Raw genomic sequence first — 16,807 nt, 5'->3', positions numbered from 1 at the left:
GCATGAGTGTTCTGTAAGTGGCTTCGTGCCTGATTTCCTCAACAGGCCGAGCTGTGAGCCACCATGTGGTGGCTGGGGACCAAGCCAGCCCCTCTGGAGGAGCAGTCAGTGCTCTCACCGACTGAGCCATCTCTCCAGATCCACCTAGCAAATATTTTTGAATAACATATCTAGCCATTGTGTAGAGATCAACTGTAAGAAATAGCTGCTCGCTGAGCTGATGTGTAACTCAGCTGGTAGCTTGCCTAACCATGCATGAAGCCCTATAAAAACAGACAACTCGGGGTTGGGGATTTGGCTCAGTGGTAGAGCGCTTACCTAGGAAGCGCAAGGTCCTGGGTTCGGTCCCCAGCCCCGGAAAAAAAAAAAAAAAAAAACAGACAACTCGGGGCTGGAGAAATGGCTCAGAGGTTAAGAGCACTGCCTGTTCTCCCAGAGGTCCTGAGTTCAATTCCCAGGAACCACATGGTGGCTCACAACCATCTGTAATGGGATCTGATGCCCTCTTCTGGTGTGTACAGTGTACTTATATATAATACACAAATAAATCTTTAAAAAACAAAAACAAAAACAAAAAACAGACAACTCAGGTTGTACAGGCCAGCACTTGGGGATCATAAACTCAAGGGATTCTCAGTCACAGAGCATGTCTGGGACCAGCTTGGGCTGTAAGAGAGACCCTGTCTCAAAAGAGGGTGGTTAGTGAAATGGCTCAGTGGTTAGACGCACTTAGGTCACAGGCCCAGTTCCAGCCCCAGACTGACAGGAAGGAACCACAGAGAATTGGCCACTGACCGCCAAATGCAGGTCGTGGTACATACCTCCCCCCCCCAAAATAAATAAATTATAAAGTTTCTAAAAGAAATATTTGTTTAATCAAACTTTATCATCAAACATCTAGGTTGTTTTCCATTTCAGAAGAAAAAAATGTTTTGAAGTGATGAATAGTCTTGGGATGGAATCCAGGACAACGGAGGAAAAGCCCTGTAGCCGTCTCCTCCTTCCTCTGACCCTGTTACACAGGGTCTCCGCTCAGGCCTTCTAGTCCCACCTGGGGACACAGCCAGGGCCAGACCCACAGCCAGCTGGCCTCTAACCCTTGCCTCTTCCAGGGCGGAGTTTCTGTCTCGTCTGTCTCGGCTTTGGCATCATTTCCCGGCACAAAGCCCAATCTGGTCCACATCAGCTTCAGCACCCTGCTCTCACTGCATCCTGCATCCCCAGCCACAGTCTTCCCACTCACCAAACTCAAGGTCCTCAATGCTGCGGCGGCGGCACAGACATGGGCACAACGTTCTCATACAGGGGCTCCTCCTGTTCCTGCTCTTCGGCCTGCTTCTGGGAACCCTTCTGGGAACTGCTTCCAACGACTGGCTCCTGGACTGTCCCTAAGCTCTCAATGCCATCTCCCAGACCTCTGGATGCTTCCTCTGGCCTAACTGCAGTGGACTCCATGGCCCCGGAGAGCACAGCACCTGGAGCTGAGCCAGAGCTCTGGGACAGCCCGGAGCTGGCCTGGTTCCGACCCAGAGATCGGCGCAAAGGCTTAGGGATGGCACTCTTTACCTTGGGCGCCGCCTGATCTTTCTGGTAGTTTCCCAAACGACGAAAGACAGACCAGACAGGGCCCTCAGGTTTCTGGGGTGTCCCTGCCAGCATATAGATAGTGGCCACAGACCCTGAGCTCTCCTGGATGCCTCCATCGGTGGTTTCCACACATTCGGTCACTGTCCGGCTACCAGATGGAAGTTGGCCGTGACTAGTGGCAGCATCTCCAGAGCTTGTGGCTGTAGGAACATCCTCTTCTGGGTTTTCTTGCTCTGGGCCTGTAGACTCCTCAGCCTCTTGCCCTTCAGGACGTGGCTGAGCACCTCTGGAGAGTCTCTTGGGTTTTCGTATGGGGCTGGAGAGATCCCCGGAGCTTCGGCCATTTTGTGGTGCAAACTTAGTGCCTTCAGCAAAGGAGACGGATGGCCTCTTGGCCCGAGCCAGGCTGGAGGTGCGTGGGATGGGGAATGGTGTGGAGGCGTCCTCAGGGGGAGGGAAGGGGCCTCCAGGAAGGCTGGCTGCTGGTGATTCTTCTTGAGCCATAGGGACTGTCTCTGCCAAGGGAGAAAACAGAAGAACTTCAGCTGGGTACGCTGCTCTAATCCATTCTACCGGGGGTGCGGAATCTTCCCAGAGGCAGGAAAGAATGAGGTGGGGAGAGGATGGTGTAGTAGACACCTCTCCTTTACTCTTTTCTCTCTACCCCTCCTTGACTTGAACCACTGCACATGGTTCCATTTATCCAAAACACCATCACTGCTGCCTAATTTTCCCTTGGCCAGTTCCTACTGACTCAGCTCAACATAGCTATTGCCAACAGGCACATTCCTTAACCCCAGCTACCCGCAGCACAGGTAGCCTCAGAGTCTCTCCTTCTGTTTGCATGCCCCCACTAAAGCATGACAGTTGTGGCCGTCCTCTGAGCCAAGCAACTGCCATGTTGGAGTGCTGTCCTGTGCCCTTGGAAAAAGATTATCCCAGCTGGGTTTGCTGACTGCTTACACGCCCTCATGGAGGGATGGGGTAAGAGACACTTACTCGAACCTCCAGCCTTCCCTATAACCCATTGGATGCAGCTGTACCTTAATGGCATGAGGCCTCTGGAGAGGGCTAGAATATGTCAGCTGCAGAACATACAGGAGAGGAGGGCTCTAGCACGTGACTGGGTAAGTCCACATTCCTATGGGAAAAGGCTTTCTAGATATGGCCTTTATAGATAAGGCTTTATAGATATTGCAGGGAGGAGCAACTGTATCCTGTAAATAACCCTTCTCCTGTGCTCTGTATGAAACCCAATAAACTCACCAGTCCCCAGAATGAGCTTGGATGGCATCGTGTCTTGGTTTGTTGTTGGGACCTTAGTTTTAGGAGAAGGGGTAGAGGTTGCTTATGTCTTCCCCTGGGAAGGAATTTTAGCAATGATGACCCATTCTGTCCTCTATTGTCAGGTGACATCTCTTTTTATATCTATCTATCTATCTATCTATCTACCTACCTATCTACCTATCTACCTACCTACCTGTCTGTCTGTCTATCTATCTATCTACCTATCTGTCTGTCTGTCTATCTATCTATCTATCTATCTATCTATCTATCTATCTATCTATCTATCTATCTATCTGTCTATCTATCTTGAGACAGAGCCTCTTTGCAGGGAGCACTCCTGGCTCCCTGGAGCTCACGATGTAGACCAAGCTGGCCTCAAACTCAAACTCACAAAGATCCACCTGCCTGGGCCTCCCAAATGCCAGGATTAAAGGCATGTGCCACTGTACCCGGCATGACATTATTCTTTTTACTGTTCGCTACAAGCTTGGTGAGGACAGGATGTTCCTTTGTTCTGAACTCATTCTCAGAGCCAGAAACAGCAAGTGGTGGAGAACAAGCGCAGATCTGTCAAAGGAACACGGAAGGTGCCACCGTGGTGGTCGTGGGGGGCAGGACTTCCTGGGATGAGTGAACAGTCTGGGGCTACCTTCTCGAGGTGGCATGAAGTAGGCGTGAGCTTCGTCCTCTTCTCCAGAGTCGGGATCAGACGAGAAGGAGTCGTCAGAGGCCCAGCCAGCAGAGGGCGGCTCGATGAAGCTGTGGTTGAAGGGAACCTCTGGATCATGGTGAGAAACTGCAGGGGTTCCGGGTCAGACGTAGGCCTTGATGGGAAGCCTTGTCCCATCTTAGCCCTCGACTCCTGACCCTGACCCCCAGTGCCACTTACCTGTCACCCAAGGTAGCTTGTAGTTACTGAGGGAGCCACAGGGCAGTGCCGAGCCCAGGCTGGTGAGGGCCCCCCACACCTGCTGCTTCATCCTGAAAAAGGCAGCTCCATTTCTCTCAGGCCTGAGAGGGAGGCAAAGAGCGGGCGATCAGTGCACAAGGCCCAAGGAACCCATGTCAGACTGGCAGGGCCTGTCACATGACAACATCTGCTTCAGCGGCCCTGCACATGGATGACAGAATAAAATCCAAACCACGGAGTCCAAAATCTAAACCCCAGAAGGCAACATAGCTCTACCGTAGGCCGCGATCCCTTCTGCAAACTTCCGTCTCCAAAAATGTTTACATTGTGATTCATAACCGTAGCAAAATTACAGTTGTGAATGGCAATAATTCTATGCTGGGGGTGGGGGGAGGCGGTCACCATAACAGGAGGAACTGTGTCAAAGGGTCACATGGCCGTAGGAAAGTTAAGAACCACCACTCTAGAGCCAGGCGGGGCTGAGTAGCCATGTCGGCGCTGATTTCACTTTTCCTGGCCTCCGTTGTAAATCTGACAGGTTTGGCACGGCCCAGAACCGAGTACTAGGACTAAATACCTGCAATGGTTTCTCACAAATGTACATCTTAGGAATATCATCCTAGCGGAAGCCCACTCTTTGCCACTCACTCTACTCCATCTCCAAACTGGAGTGACAGTTTGTCAGAGGACAAGTCGTCTTCTTCTGGAGGGTAGGAGTGGGCTGCCCCCACCTCTAGGCTATATCCTCATTATGAATGCCTGCAGCCAGAGGACAAAGTCAAGGACCAGGGTCTAGTATGGTGGCATACTCCCAGACTCCTAGCATGCGCGTGGCTGAGGCGTGAGGACGTCCAGTTCATGACAGCCTGAGCTACCTAGTGAGGTATTTTATCAGAAAGCAAGCAAACCAACAAGGCTGAGGGTGAGCTCCGAGGTAGAGCATTTGCTTGGTACGAGCAAGCCATGGCTCTCACTCCTAGCATGATGGAGGAGAAAGAGCCCTGGGTAGAGTCCACAAAGCCAGGCGGGCCCTCTGAGAACCCACGTACCTCAGCGTCTTTGTAAACTGAAGAAGCCAACCGTCTCACCACCACATTCCCTGTTCTAGACTTCCACGATGTGGTGTGTCCAAGGGACCAAGAGATACGAAGACGAACACATTCTCTTGGGCCTCACCCGGTCCTTCCTCCATAATCTACCCTTCAGGCTGTGTTCTCTGCAAAAGCATGGCTCCGGCTTCTCTGTCCCTCTCTTTCTTGACCGTTTGAAATCTAGTCTCTTCCCTTCTCTCTGAGCTGTATGGGTTCTCCTCTGTCCCAGCTCTTGCAGCGCCATCATGAGCTCAGCCTTCTGCTGCAGGTTAGGCTCTGAGTCCCCTGCCACGCAGTACTCCTGCTCATGTGACTCAGACACGTCCTTGTTGGCAAGACAAGTAGTTCCAGGCTTTGGTCTGCACCAGGCAACTATACCTAGAGTGACAAGTTCAGTCCTTCCCCACCCCAAAGGAACGTGCGTAAGGACCGGAGTTTACCTGTCCTTGGGGTCCAGTCGGGCAGCTGAGCGGCAGTAGACACAGCAGATAACGCCCATGAGGAGCAGCAGCAGAGGTACCAGGATGCCCACAATGAGGGCGTTTTTACCATGTGGGCCTAGAAACATGGGAGATGGTCACACATTCAGGGCCTTTGAGGATCCTGTCTCTGGAGTGTGCCCAATCCTTCCCTGCTGCTGAGACTCCTGTAGCCCATGGATATGATCAAATGTTCCCATGCTCCCTCCACTTACCCAGCTGGCAGGCCCCAGACTCAGGGTGGCAGAGCCCCTCTGGGCATTGGCAGGGCATAGAACAGTTGTTTCCGTGGAAGCCAGAAGGGCAGGAACTATTGCAGCTAGGGGTACATAATAGGAAAGGCAGGCTGAAGGCACCACAGAAGGATAGCAAAGTAGAGTTCTGGATACCGTCCCCAGGTCCTGCCAGGAGGCCCTTCTAAGCTATATCCTAAATGGCCCTAAGGTGTTGAGAGTGCTTCACTTTAGAGGCTTTGGGTGATAGCCCTTATCCCTCAGACTTAATGTGGGAGAAACAAGATGCCTTGCATCGAGACCAGCCCTGCTCCTCACTCCCTGGACCTCCATCCCTTTCTTTGTAAAACAGGTCCTCTCCACTGGACCCTGTGTGTTGTTCTTCAGAAGGACACCCGCCTGGAGTCGCTGACTGCTTGGCACCTGAAGAACTAGAGGAGCGACAGTGGGATCTGGGTCCCACCCCTAAGCAAGCCCTCATCCGAATGAGGCACCAACTCCTTTTTCTTTTCCTCCAGATATTTTTATTTTCCTTTAAAAATTATTTTAACTTTTTCTACCTTTTTAAAAAGTTTCATTTTTATTTATTTATTTATTTATTTATTTATTTATTTATTTATTTATTTTTTCAGAGCTGGGGACCGAACCCAGGGCCTTGTGCTTGCTAGGCAAGCGCTCTACCACTGAGCTAAATCCCCAACCCCCTTTTTTTTTTTCTTAGTCCTTTTAGATTAACCCACCCCACACAGGAGAACTAACATCTTCATGACCGGGTGGGAAAGAGGGTTTCTGGGAAGTGGAGAGGCTCAGTGGGGGGAATTTAAGAAACATTACACAGAGGTCTGACCTCATCTCCCATAATGCCGTGTCCCCAAGGCCTAGTTCTTACCTGGTCCCCCAGTAGCCAGCACTGCAGACACATTCCCCAGTCACCGCATTGCAAGTCCCCTGAACACAGGCACGGCAGGTTGAGCTGCAGCCCATCCCAAAGGTACCAAGGGGACAAGGTTTCTCACACCTGAAGTTACATGAGGGAAGCGGGACTCAGAATTGGGAGGGCAGGAAGGTCCTGTAACCTCTCCTATGTCTTCCTCGGCATGGGGTCCCAAAGCGGCCATTCCCCTGCAGCAAAGCTCAAGTATACATGGCCTTGAAGCTAGAGCCAAACCCAAGCGGGTGACAAACTACAGGTCCCTGAGGGAGAAGGAAAGGACTAAGGAGGCAGCTAGACATACACCCTTCCCAGAGCCCCCTCAGAACTTCCGCTTCCCCTCAGCCCCGCCAGGAGGCAGTCCCTGAGCTGTGTGAATGTGAATTTTGTGCAAGTGGTGGTCTCCTAGAAAGAACAGCTGAAAGGAGGAGTCAAGGAGAAAATGTGTTCAGAGCAAAGTAGCCCTTCACCTGTGCCCCAGCCAACCAGGGTCGCAGCGCTGGCAGTGCCCAGTTTCCACTTGACAGGGCTCTTCAAGTCGGCAGCGGGGGCACTTCCCAGTGCACCTCTCACCAAAGGTGCCTGGAGGACATGGCTGCTTGCACTGAGTTCCGTTCCAGCCCGGCTTGCAGGACTCACAGTTGCCGGTGACTGGAGAGCACGTGGCATTCGGCTCACAGTGGCCACAGCTGGCAAGAGAAAGGGATCATGGGAGCACTGGGGTCAGACCGAGTGCCATACTTTCCAGCCTGTGAACTGCCCACATCGTCAGGCCTACAGGCACTGGAAAAATCCGGGTCCCAGATGTACCACGCAGGCTGTAGCCTCAGTTTCTCCGTGTTGTGCACTGGAAAGTTTAGGCAGATATATCTCTGAAGGGATCACAGGTCTCTAGCTCACTCCTGACTCCCTGCTCTGTGACTCATCCTTCCCTGGGCTCACAAAGGATGCTGTGAGCCACCAGCTGAGCCAGAGCAGCCAAGTTCCCTCCCACCCCTCACTTCCCTCCCCCTCAGCCTCCCCGCCCTCCAGCCTTCCCTCCCCCTTCCCTCCCCCCAGCTGTCCTTTCTCGGCTGTTCCCATACCACGCAATCTCTGAGGTTAGGACAGAGTGGCTGCGGGCAGAGACACATGTCACATAAAAACCGCTTAGGAGGCTGCTGAGAGGAGAGTCACTTGAGCACAGGAGTTTGAGACTAGCCTGGGTAACATACAGAGACTTTTTGCTTTTTTATTTAATTTCTAAGGATATATTAGTTTAACTATAATGAAAAAGCCTACAGATTCATTCTTCTTGAACACACGCATGGTACATTACAGCTTTCAGAGCCAGTAGAAACCCTTTCTTTCTTTTTCTTTTTTTTAACGTGTATGTGTATTTTGCTTGCATGTGTGTCTGACACCACTTGAGTGCCTCATGACCATGGAAGCCAGAAGAGGGTTTCGGCTCTCCTGAAACTGGAGTTACAGATGATTTCAAGCCATCAAGTGTGCGTGCTGAGAATCGAACCCTGGACCTCTGCAAGAGCAGTCAGTGCACTTCACTGCTGAGCCATCTCTCCAGCCATCCAAGGTTCTGTCTTTGTAAAAGACAAATAATGCTGCCTTTAATTCCAGCACCAGAAAAATCATATAGCAGGGCAGAGGCAGAGGCAGAAGAGGTCAGGTCTCTGAGTTTGAAGTCAACCTGTATAGTGAGATCTTGTCTCAAAAAGCAATACATAGGTGCTAGAGAGATGACTCAATAGTTAGGAACAATTACTGTCCTTGTAGAGCAACAGCGGTTCTCAGCCTGTGGGTCACAACCCCTCTAAGGACATTAACACCCTCTTACGAGGGTCACATAGCAGATATCCTGCACATCAGCTATTTATATCACAATTCATAATGGTAGCAAAATTACAGTTATGAAGTAGCAATGATGATAATTTTATGGTTGGGGGGATCACCACAACATGAGGAACTGTATGAAAGGGTGGGAGCTTTAGTAAGGTTGAGAACCACTGTTGGTATGGGGTTCAGGTTCCAGTACCCACACACTGACTACAGCTATATATAACTCTAACTCTAGGGGACCTAGTGTCCTCCTCTGGACTCTGCAGGCATTCAATGCACATACATACATGCTGGCAAAAAACTCACGTGTGTAAAATAAAAAGAAGGATCTAAAGAAAATTATTAAAAAATACATAAATGAAAAGATGAAGAAAAATAGAAATTATTTCATCATGGTAGTTTCAGGATTAAGTCTATCATAATTTCCCAGTGATGCTAGTGGGAATTTGATTCCTCTCTGCTGATACTTAATCATCTGGGATCCATTATCAAAGAGAAAGAGTGATCATAAACTCAGTATAGCTGAGCTGGGTGTGATGGCCCATGTTCACAATTCCAGCACTTCCGAGGCAGAGGCAGAAAGACCTCTGCAAAGTGAATAGTGGCCTGAGATACCCAGAAAAGACATTGTCTTAAAAAAATCATTTTGGGGATTGGGGATTTAGCTCAGTGGTAGAGTGCTTGCCTAGCAAGCGCAAGGCCCTGGGTTCAGTCCCCAGCTCTGAAAAAAAGAAAAGAAAAAAAAATCATTTTGTCTGATTCTGACCAGCATTGGAGGCGTGTGTGTGTGTGTGTGTGTGTGTGTGTGTGTGTGTGTCTGTGTCTGTGTCTGTGTCTGTGTCTGTGTGTCTGTGTGTGGTGTTTATTACAAGCTGGAAGTGGTGGTTTGGACCTGAAGTCCTAGCACTCAGGAAGCAGAGGAGGGAAGATTGGCTGGGTTATATAGTGAGTCCCAGGCCTGTCTGAGCTACAGAGTGAGACCATGTCCCAAAAATATGAAAGAGAAAGGGTCGGGGAGCTGGCTGCTGTGGTCAAGGTCTTGGGAGGTGGAGGAAGGAAGATCAGGAGTTTGAGGTCAGTCTAAGTCACAACAGATTGGAACTCACACCAAAACCAAACCAAACCAAACAAGAGAGAGGAAGGAAGGAAGAAAACAAAGAAAAAGACTGCAGTACATTCCTACTCGTTCTTAGGAAAGGCTGAGTTTGTGTTTTCTCCTTACATTTGGATTCATGTTGTTTCAAATACTCACTATGGATTATGGGATATAATATCTCTCTATTTTGCTTCTGACTTTTCTAGTATTGGAAACTGAACCTAGGGCTTAGTGCATGCCAGGCCAGCTTTCTACTACTGGGCCGTATCCCCAGACCCATTCTTTGTTCTAAATGAAGCTTATTGCTACTATGTGGGGGGGAGGGGCATCATCAACAGTGTCTTCATGTAGCCCAGGCTAGCCTCAGACTTGCCTTCCACATGCTGATATTAGAGGCTTACCCAGCCCCAACAGGCTGGACATCGATTTGTGTTAGTGTTTTTGAGTCTTACTTATATAGTGCTGGCTGACTTGAACTTGTTATGTAAACCAGGCTAGGAACTTGCAACCTCACAGGGAATCCTCTTGCTCCTGAGTGCTAGGACTACAGGGTGTATATATATGTATATACACACACACACATACACTCATATACGCATACATAATACATACATTCACATATACATATACACATACATACACACATATATATGCATACATACATACATACATACACACATACATATATACACATACATATACATACACACAGACAGACAGACATATACACAATACATACACATACCTGTACACACATACATACACACACATACACACAGACAGACATATACAAAATACATACACATACATACACACACACACATACACACACATATACACACATACACACACACACTTTTTTTTTTGAGACAGAGTTTCACTATGTAGTTCTGGATGTCCTAGAACTACATAAACCAGGCTGGCCCCAAACATGCAGAGATCAACCTGCTTCTGCTCACCAGAGCTTGGATTAAAGGCATATACTACTATGCTCAGAAAAAAAAAAATACGTTTGTGTGTGTGTGCGTGCGTGCGTGAGTGCGTGTGTGTGCACGCGCACACATGAGTGCACTTACTGGTCAGCACAGGGCAACAGATGTGTGTCCTGAGAACAACTGAGAACACCACTCAGGGCCTCTGAAAGAGCAGCACAATGAAGTCTTTTTTTTTTTTTGGTTCTTTTTTTTTTCGGAGCTGGGGACCGAACCCAGGGCCTTGCGGTTCCTAGGCAAGCGCTCTACCACTACCACTGAGCTAAATCCCCAACCCCACAATGAAGTCTTAACTACTGGGCTCTCTCTCCAGCCAGTGGTTTGTACTTTTTAACATTAATGGGCTGAGAGAAGAAGGCATAAGTAGACCTAGATGCATGGACGTGTTCTGTTTTTCTTTCATCCTTGCCTTGTATATATTTTGGAGATTGCCTGAGATCTCCCTCTGTACACCTGTTTAGTTTCTTGCCCACCCCTTACCCTGTTGCTGGCTCACCTTTCTTTGCACTGCGCCCCATAGCGGCCGGGATTGCAAGGCAGCTCACAGAGGGCTCCTTGGAAGCCAGGAGGGCAGGAGCAGTGGCCGGAAGTAACGCTGCATTGTCCTCGCACACACTGGCACCTGCGACTACACTCTGGACCCCACCAGCCCTGCAGGCAGGTGCAACGGCCGGAGTCCTGAAGGCAGGGCGAGGTATGGCAGTTGCAACTGAAGCTGCAGCGGTGGCCCCACCAGCCCGTCGGGCATATGCAGGCTCCAGTGGCCTGGTCACAGCGCGCTAATGGGTTGCATTGGCAGGGGCGACGACACGTAGGTGACCACCAGCCGGGGTCGCAGTGGCACAAGCCCGTCTTTGGGTCGCATTTTCCGTGGGGGCCGCAGGTGCAGGGGAACTCACAGAGCTTGCCCCAGTAGTTGGGTTGGCACTGGCACACACCCGTGGCCGGTTCGCACTGGCCACGTGGATGGCAAGGGCAGGTCTCACGACAGTCGGGGCCCCAGTACTGGCCTGGACAGCCTGTGAGGTTAGGAATGGGAGATAATCGGGTTCAGGGCTGGGCACGGGTCCTTGCCCTGACCCTTCCTCAAGTAAGAGGATACTAGTTTGATCTTCAAGAGCCAAGGACAGACCCTGAGAACATGTGGCAGCCTCTCCTCCTGGGACTCAGCTCACTTCCGGCCCCAGATTCAGATGACAAAACCCTTAGTCTTGGCTTAGCCTCCATTTCACATTCCAGAACACAGATCTTGAGTTTGACAGCCCAGGCTCACAGGTGGATGGGATGTCACTCATGTCCCTTCCGTCTCTCTGCTAAGGTGTCCCCCTGTCCTTGGCTATCACCAGCATCTGAATTTTAGGTAGAAGATGCCTACCAGGGTGGTAGGAAAGTACATATGTCCCCTTCCAGTCCAGGGATTCTTGGTACCTGCCACTCGCCCCTTGAGAGCCTAGTTCTAGGCACCTTCTTCTACCCACCATTCAAGTATGAGGTATAGTTGGAGAATCACAGGTCCACCCCTCAGCATCTCTTTATTAATCTTTACTGGGAAGTTAAAAGGGAAGGTGCCCGATAGCCCAGGGCCGTTTCCAGGATCATTTCTCACTTCTGAGCCCATTTCCTAAGCAGAGCTTGGGGAATTCTGACCTTACCACTCTATGTTCACCTCTCTACTTGCTTTGCCTGCTTCCTGCCCCTTACCCAGTTCTGCCCAGAAACTTCACCCAGTCGTGAAAACTCACGGGAGCTGCAATGGGCTCCGAAGAATCCAGGTTTACATCGACAGAGGCCCGGCTTCACACACACCTCATCTTTCTTGCAGGCATCAGGCCCGTCACAGATGGCTGAAAGACACCCCACCCAGGCTTGGACTGGGGGACAAAAAAGTAAGGGGCACCCCTGGGCCTTTCACCCACTCCTGGGGTTCTACTCCCTTCAAAGCCATCCTTAGTGCTGGAGAGGGGTAATGTGTCACAGGGTGGACACTGCTTCCAGAGCTTAGGAGGGGACATAGAGTAGAAAGGTTGCCACTGGGTCACATCCTTCCTTTTCCTTGGCTAGGGGACTGTCCTGGCTACTCACGGATGGTGCATTCTTGGTCCTTCTGCCTCCAGCCCGGACAACACTGGAGCTCAGAGGGGCTGTGGGGTAGAAATGGGGCAGCAGGGCCCCACAGCATGGGTCACCGATGCTGGCTGAGATGTGGGATCTTCCCCAACTCTCCTTAGGAAATTTAGCCCAGTGTCACAGGCCACAAGTCACAGTGTCCATCCCCGCAACCCTTCTTTTTCCCTTCCCTGACCTTCCTACCATCTGCATGATGGCCTCTCAAAGTCCCCTTCCTTGAGGCTCATGGCTTCCCACCCACCTCTTTATTTTCCAAAATGACACAACACTAGTCAGCCACCACATCAGTCGGACTCCCACAAGACCCACCTGCTGCCTATACAGACGTGCTGACCAGCTGGGTCTAGCGTGGATCCCTGGATCTCCCGAGTCCAGAACAGCAACAGTGAGAACAGCAGCCCTAGTCCCATGGCGGTCAGCATAGTAGGAGGGCCTGGATTGATCTGGTCCCCACAGCTCCCAACCCCCTCCCTACTTCCTCCCAAGGCTTTTCCTGAGGAAGCCAGGATAGAGGGCGGGCTGCCATGAGGCACCTCCCTGAGAGGGCAGGCAGCTTAACACACAGAAATGAAAGGGAAAATAGAGCTAATGGTGAAAACTGAGTGAATTTAGCCAGGGGGAAGCCAAAAGACTGAAGTTTCAGGTTCCCTAAACCTTGAAGACAGGCAAAGGGATGGGCTGGGGGTAGGAGCCATACCCCCCAAATAAGGAGGTGTTCTTCATCCTCAGTGAGGAGCAGAGGTGACCTTCGAATGAAACATCACCATGCCTCTGCTCCTGGCAGGATTGGGAGGTAACATGGACCGCCGACAGACAGAACAAGAGCATTTTCAGGGGTATTATGGGTATTTATTGCACTGGTCACCTGCCTAAGCCCCAGGGAAGCAGGCAGGCAGCCCTCTGTCTCACAATGGGGAAAAGCAGAGCTCAGAGATACCTTTACCTATGGCTCTCTCTCTTTTTAAGATTTATTTATTATATGTAAGTACACTGTAGCTGTCAGAACAGGGCATCGGATCCTGTTACAGATGGATGTGAGCCACCATGTGTTTGCTGGGATTTGAACTCAGGACCTCTGGAAGAACAGTCAGTACTCTTAACCACTGAGCCATCTCTCCAGCCCCCTATCTCTGGCTCTTAAGTGTGGTACAGAGATGTCAAGAAAGGGAGACAGGCTGAAGTCCCATCATGCCTAGTACAGGTATGGGGGGTTGCAGGGCTCATCCTCATTTGAAGTCACACATCCACGAACAGTTAGCTGGAACCCAGAGTTAAGCCTCTGCATAGCTGAAGCCCTCAGACCAAGATGTTCACCGAGAGCAGAGGACTGACTAGTCAGGAGTTGGGGGCGGGAAGGTTGTCCACAGGTTGCAGGTAGGGTTGCGGTGGGGCCCCTTCTCCTTCCTGTGTCCTGCTGGGAGCTGTGTTGCTGGTCTCAGCTTCAGGGGCCTCAGTTGCCCCCTGATACCATAAGCCAAAGCTGGAAGGAAAGCCAAGAGAGGTACACTGAGATGTCAAGGATGCAGGCTGAGGGTGGAGAAAGGTGGAGAGGGGGTTGGAGGAAAGAGGACAGCACGGGTCACAGGGAAATGAAGGCAGGTAGGGCAGAGAAGCAGGAGGGAAGACAGATCTTAGGACAGCGTGAAAGGCAGTGGAGTGGGAAGGAAGAGTGGAGAAGAGCAAGGCAGGCCCCTCCTTCACCCTCCTCTAGTCCCCTCCTCCAACATACAAATTCTGGATTCTGGACCCAGGAACTAGGGGAACATCTTCCTTGTCATTAGAGAGCAGGAGCCACGAGCCATCCTCATCATCACTAGGATAAAGAAATGCAAGGGCTGTATATCAGGGCTTAAGGGATGCAACGAGTCCAACTTCTGTGGAGCCTCCTGAAGGACTTTCAGGAGCATCGGGGGAGGATGGAGCGATTACAGAGGCCCTAGGACTGGAGAGGGGACACTGAGGGAAATAAAGGACATTTTATAGCCTGGCAGACACTCGTCCCTCACAAGGCTGCACAGCTTGCTTTAGTAAAGAGATCCAGCCAAGGAAGGACACCTGAGCCTGGAGAAGCAGCATCGCCAGTTTCTTCAGCAGGATGCACAGGGCAAGTGGGAGCAGTGGGTTCCAGAGGACAGCACGGCAGCTGGACAGCAGGCTTAGTGAGGTGCAGGGCACGCCTAAGTTGCATCACTGGGCACAGCAGAACTGCAGCAGGCCAAGGGGCTCGTTCGATGGGCCCGGAGGCAGGATCTTACCTGCTCTCTGCTTCTTCAGGTGTCCCCAACATCTTGGCCTTGATCTTTCTCCTCTGTTTTTTGACTGCCACTTTCATGGCTTCAAGCAGAAGCCCAGGGACTCGGTGGTCTGTGAGCATCTCTCTAGAGAAGAGGGAAGAGAAGAAAGTGGGAACTCCAACAGGAGGTGTCAATCAAGCACCTGAGCTCTGCTCACTGTTTCCCCGGGAAACACGTGAAAGCTCTACACTGCCAACACCTCTGAACTGAGCTTAGATGGCCCCTCCTAAGGATAAAGCTTGATGCTTCAGCTTGGTGACCCCTGGTGCTGCCCTGTTTGAATGAGGTTCCAGAAAGGCAAGGACTATAGAAGTTACTTCTTCCCAGTTGCCTGAGCAAGACACTGGCAATTGTCACTGCTGATCTATAAATGGTCCAAAGAATAAGGTGGGGTGACCAGGAACAGGCTTGTTCCTCACCGCTGGAAATATGCCAACTCCTCCTTGAGTAAGAATACATTGGCTTTGAGCTCATTCCGCTCCTGAAGGATCTGCTCAACCTCTTCCCTGCTGAATCCACACTGGACAGCCTCTGGAGGGTTTCCTGACTGCTTCTGAGCATCCACCTGCGCAAGGACAGGAATAGTCAGAGAGCAGTCTCTCTTAGCTCTCCCCTAAATCCCAGCGTTCGCAATAATGTTAGAGGAAGAGTCTGCCAGGAAAACTTAGGGGACAAGGTTGCTGCTACATAGTTAGCAGACAACTGCTGTTGCTGCCTTCCGACTTCCTGGATACTTTCTATACCGCATGGCACACCCAGGCTGGGCATACCCAGGCTGGGTCACCAACTGCTGAATGCTGTGAGCTCTGGGATGTATTTTGACTCCGCTCCGGCTCTCACCGGGTCATCTGGGGTTGCCGCATCGGGCTCCAAGCTCTGTTCTTTAGCCAGCTGTTGGGAACGATCCCGAGCTGTCTGGCGCTCTCTCTCCCGGTCCCGCGCCGCCCTCAATTGGGTCTGCACCGCGGCCAGCTTGTGCCTCAGCTCAGAGTTGACCAGCAGGAGGCGCTGCAGCTGTTCCTGCAGCTGGGGGTGGAGCGAGTGAGTTAGGGGGCGGGGCTCCGAGGGCCGCAGCGGCCCCACCCCACTCCGTGCTCCTGTCCGGCCCCGCCCTTACCGCTTCGGTCTCCTGGCTTCGGCGCAGCAGATCTCGGTTGTGTGCCCGAAGCTCATCCCGCTGTCTGTCTGTCACCTCCTTGAGCTGTCGGAGCAGCGCGCGCTCCTCTGAGGAAGGGGTGTTTTTAGCACCACCGGTCTCTGGGGTGCGCAGGCCCCGGCTGTCCCCAGCTCGCTCTACTCCAGCAGGGCTTGCACTCACCCTGCGGCTCGGAGCCTAGCTCCTGGCGGAGGCGCTGGTTCTCCTCACGCAGCCGCCGCAGTTCCACTTCGGCCTGCTGTGTGGACATCTGCAGTTGAGGGAGCCAGGGGTCTCAGGATTAGGCCTGCCGGCTCCCAGGGGGTAAAAGGGGGAGTCGGTAACTCACCCAGTCTGGAGCCGGCCCCACGGCGGCCTTTTCCAAAAGCTCCAGCGCCCGCACTACTAGTGGCACCAGCCCAGCTGCTGCGTCGGGTCCGAAACGGCGTGCCAGTTCCTGTAGCTCAGTGCCCAGAGCCCCCGCTAGATGGTATACCAGCTCGGCGACTGACCCCGTGCCCACTAAAGAGGCCTGGCTGAGTAGCCCAGGCGCTGCCCTCCTGGGCTCCATTTTTCCCTCTCTTAAGGTCAAAAGCCACCCACACCCTCAACTGTTGCAGGAAAAAGCTTAACAGTTCCGGCCCAGGAAGTTTAGGGCCATAAGGGGCGGGGTAGAAGCAACCGAGAGGAACAAATAGGGGGAAAGGCCCTGGGGTGGGAGAATTGCTCTGGGCTCTTGAGCCCTACAAGGTCACTGGATACAGGTCAGCCAACTTCCAGGCAGGTATCCAAGTTGAGGACTAGGGCTG

General features: G+C 51.7%; 2 protein-coding genes across 2 annotated transcripts; both read right to left on the bottom strand.

The window, feature by feature from the left end:
- Positions 1-852: 852 nt before the first annotated feature.
- On the bottom strand, positions 853-13,522 carry Scarf1 (scavenger receptor class F member 1). Its single transcript, XM_032913025.1, has 11 exons — positions 12,879-13,522; positions 12,525-12,583; positions 12,185-12,286; positions 10,939-11,461; positions 6,989-7,207; positions 6,477-6,605; positions 5,570-5,673; positions 5,316-5,433; positions 3,764-3,885; positions 3,524-3,670; positions 853-2,102 (listed from the first exon to the last, which is right to left on the bottom strand). The coding sequence occupies exons 1-11, from the start codon at positions 12,989-12,991 to the stop codon at positions 1,258-1,260; spliced, it is 2,481 nt and encodes an 826-aa protein (XP_032768916.1). The 5' UTR covers positions 12,992-13,522; the 3' UTR covers positions 853-1,257.
- Positions 13,523-13,532: 10 nt separating this feature from the next.
- Rilp (Rab interacting lysosomal protein) lies at positions 13,533-16,641 on the bottom strand. The gene is made up of 8 exons (XM_032913024.1): positions 16,344-16,641; positions 16,182-16,292; positions 15,981-16,087; positions 15,704-15,889; positions 15,283-15,428; positions 14,825-14,947; positions 14,299-14,382; positions 13,533-14,049 (listed from the first exon to the last, which is right to left on the bottom strand). Exons 1-8 carry the CDS (start codon positions 16,567-16,569, stop codon positions 13,905-13,907), a joined length of 1,128 nt encoding a protein of 375 aa, XP_032768915.1. The 5' UTR covers positions 16,570-16,641; the 3' UTR covers positions 13,533-13,904.
- Between the last annotated feature and the right edge of the window lie 166 nt (positions 16,642-16,807).

Source organism: Rattus rattus, chromosome 9 (genome assembly GCF_011064425.1).
Source record: "Rattus rattus isolate New Zealand chromosome 9, Rrattus_CSIRO_v1, whole genome shotgun sequence".
NCBI lineage: Eukaryota > Metazoa > Chordata > Mammalia > Rodentia > Muridae > Rattus > Rattus rattus.
The sequence above is the reverse complement of the archived record's forward strand: the minus strand, read 5'-3'. Positions and strand labels throughout refer to the sequence as shown.

What these genes read in the sequence shown, in the direction of transcription:
- Scarf1 (XM_032913025.1), bottom strand. Translation starts at nt 12,991, where the DNA reads ATGCTGACCGCCATGGGACTAGGGCTGCTGTTCTCACTGTTGCTGTTC. An exon ending in CGACTGGACCCCAAGGACAG is followed by an intron (nt 3,886 to 5,315) that starts GTAAACTCCGGT and finishes CCTCCCTCTCAG; the next exon opens with GCCTGAGAGAAATGGAGCTG. An exon ending in CTTCATGCCACCTCGAGAAG is followed by an intron (nt 2,103 to 3,523) that starts GTAGCCCCAGAC and finishes CTCCCTTGGCAG; the next exon opens with AGACAGTCCCTATGGCTCAA.
- Rilp (XM_032913024.1), bottom strand. Translation starts at nt 16,569, where the DNA reads ATGGAGCCCAGGAGGGCAGCGCCTGGGCTACTCAGCCAGGCCTCTTTA. An exon ending in GCTAGGCTCCGAGCCGCAGG is followed by an intron (nt 16,088 to 16,181) that starts GTGAGTGCAAGC and finishes CCCCTTCCTCAG; the next exon opens with AGGAGCGCGCGCTGCTCCGA. An exon ending in CCTGAAGAAGCAGAGAGCAG is followed by an intron (nt 14,383 to 14,824) that starts GTAAGATCCTGC and finishes TCTTTATCCTAG; the next exon opens with TGATGATGAGGATGGCTCGT.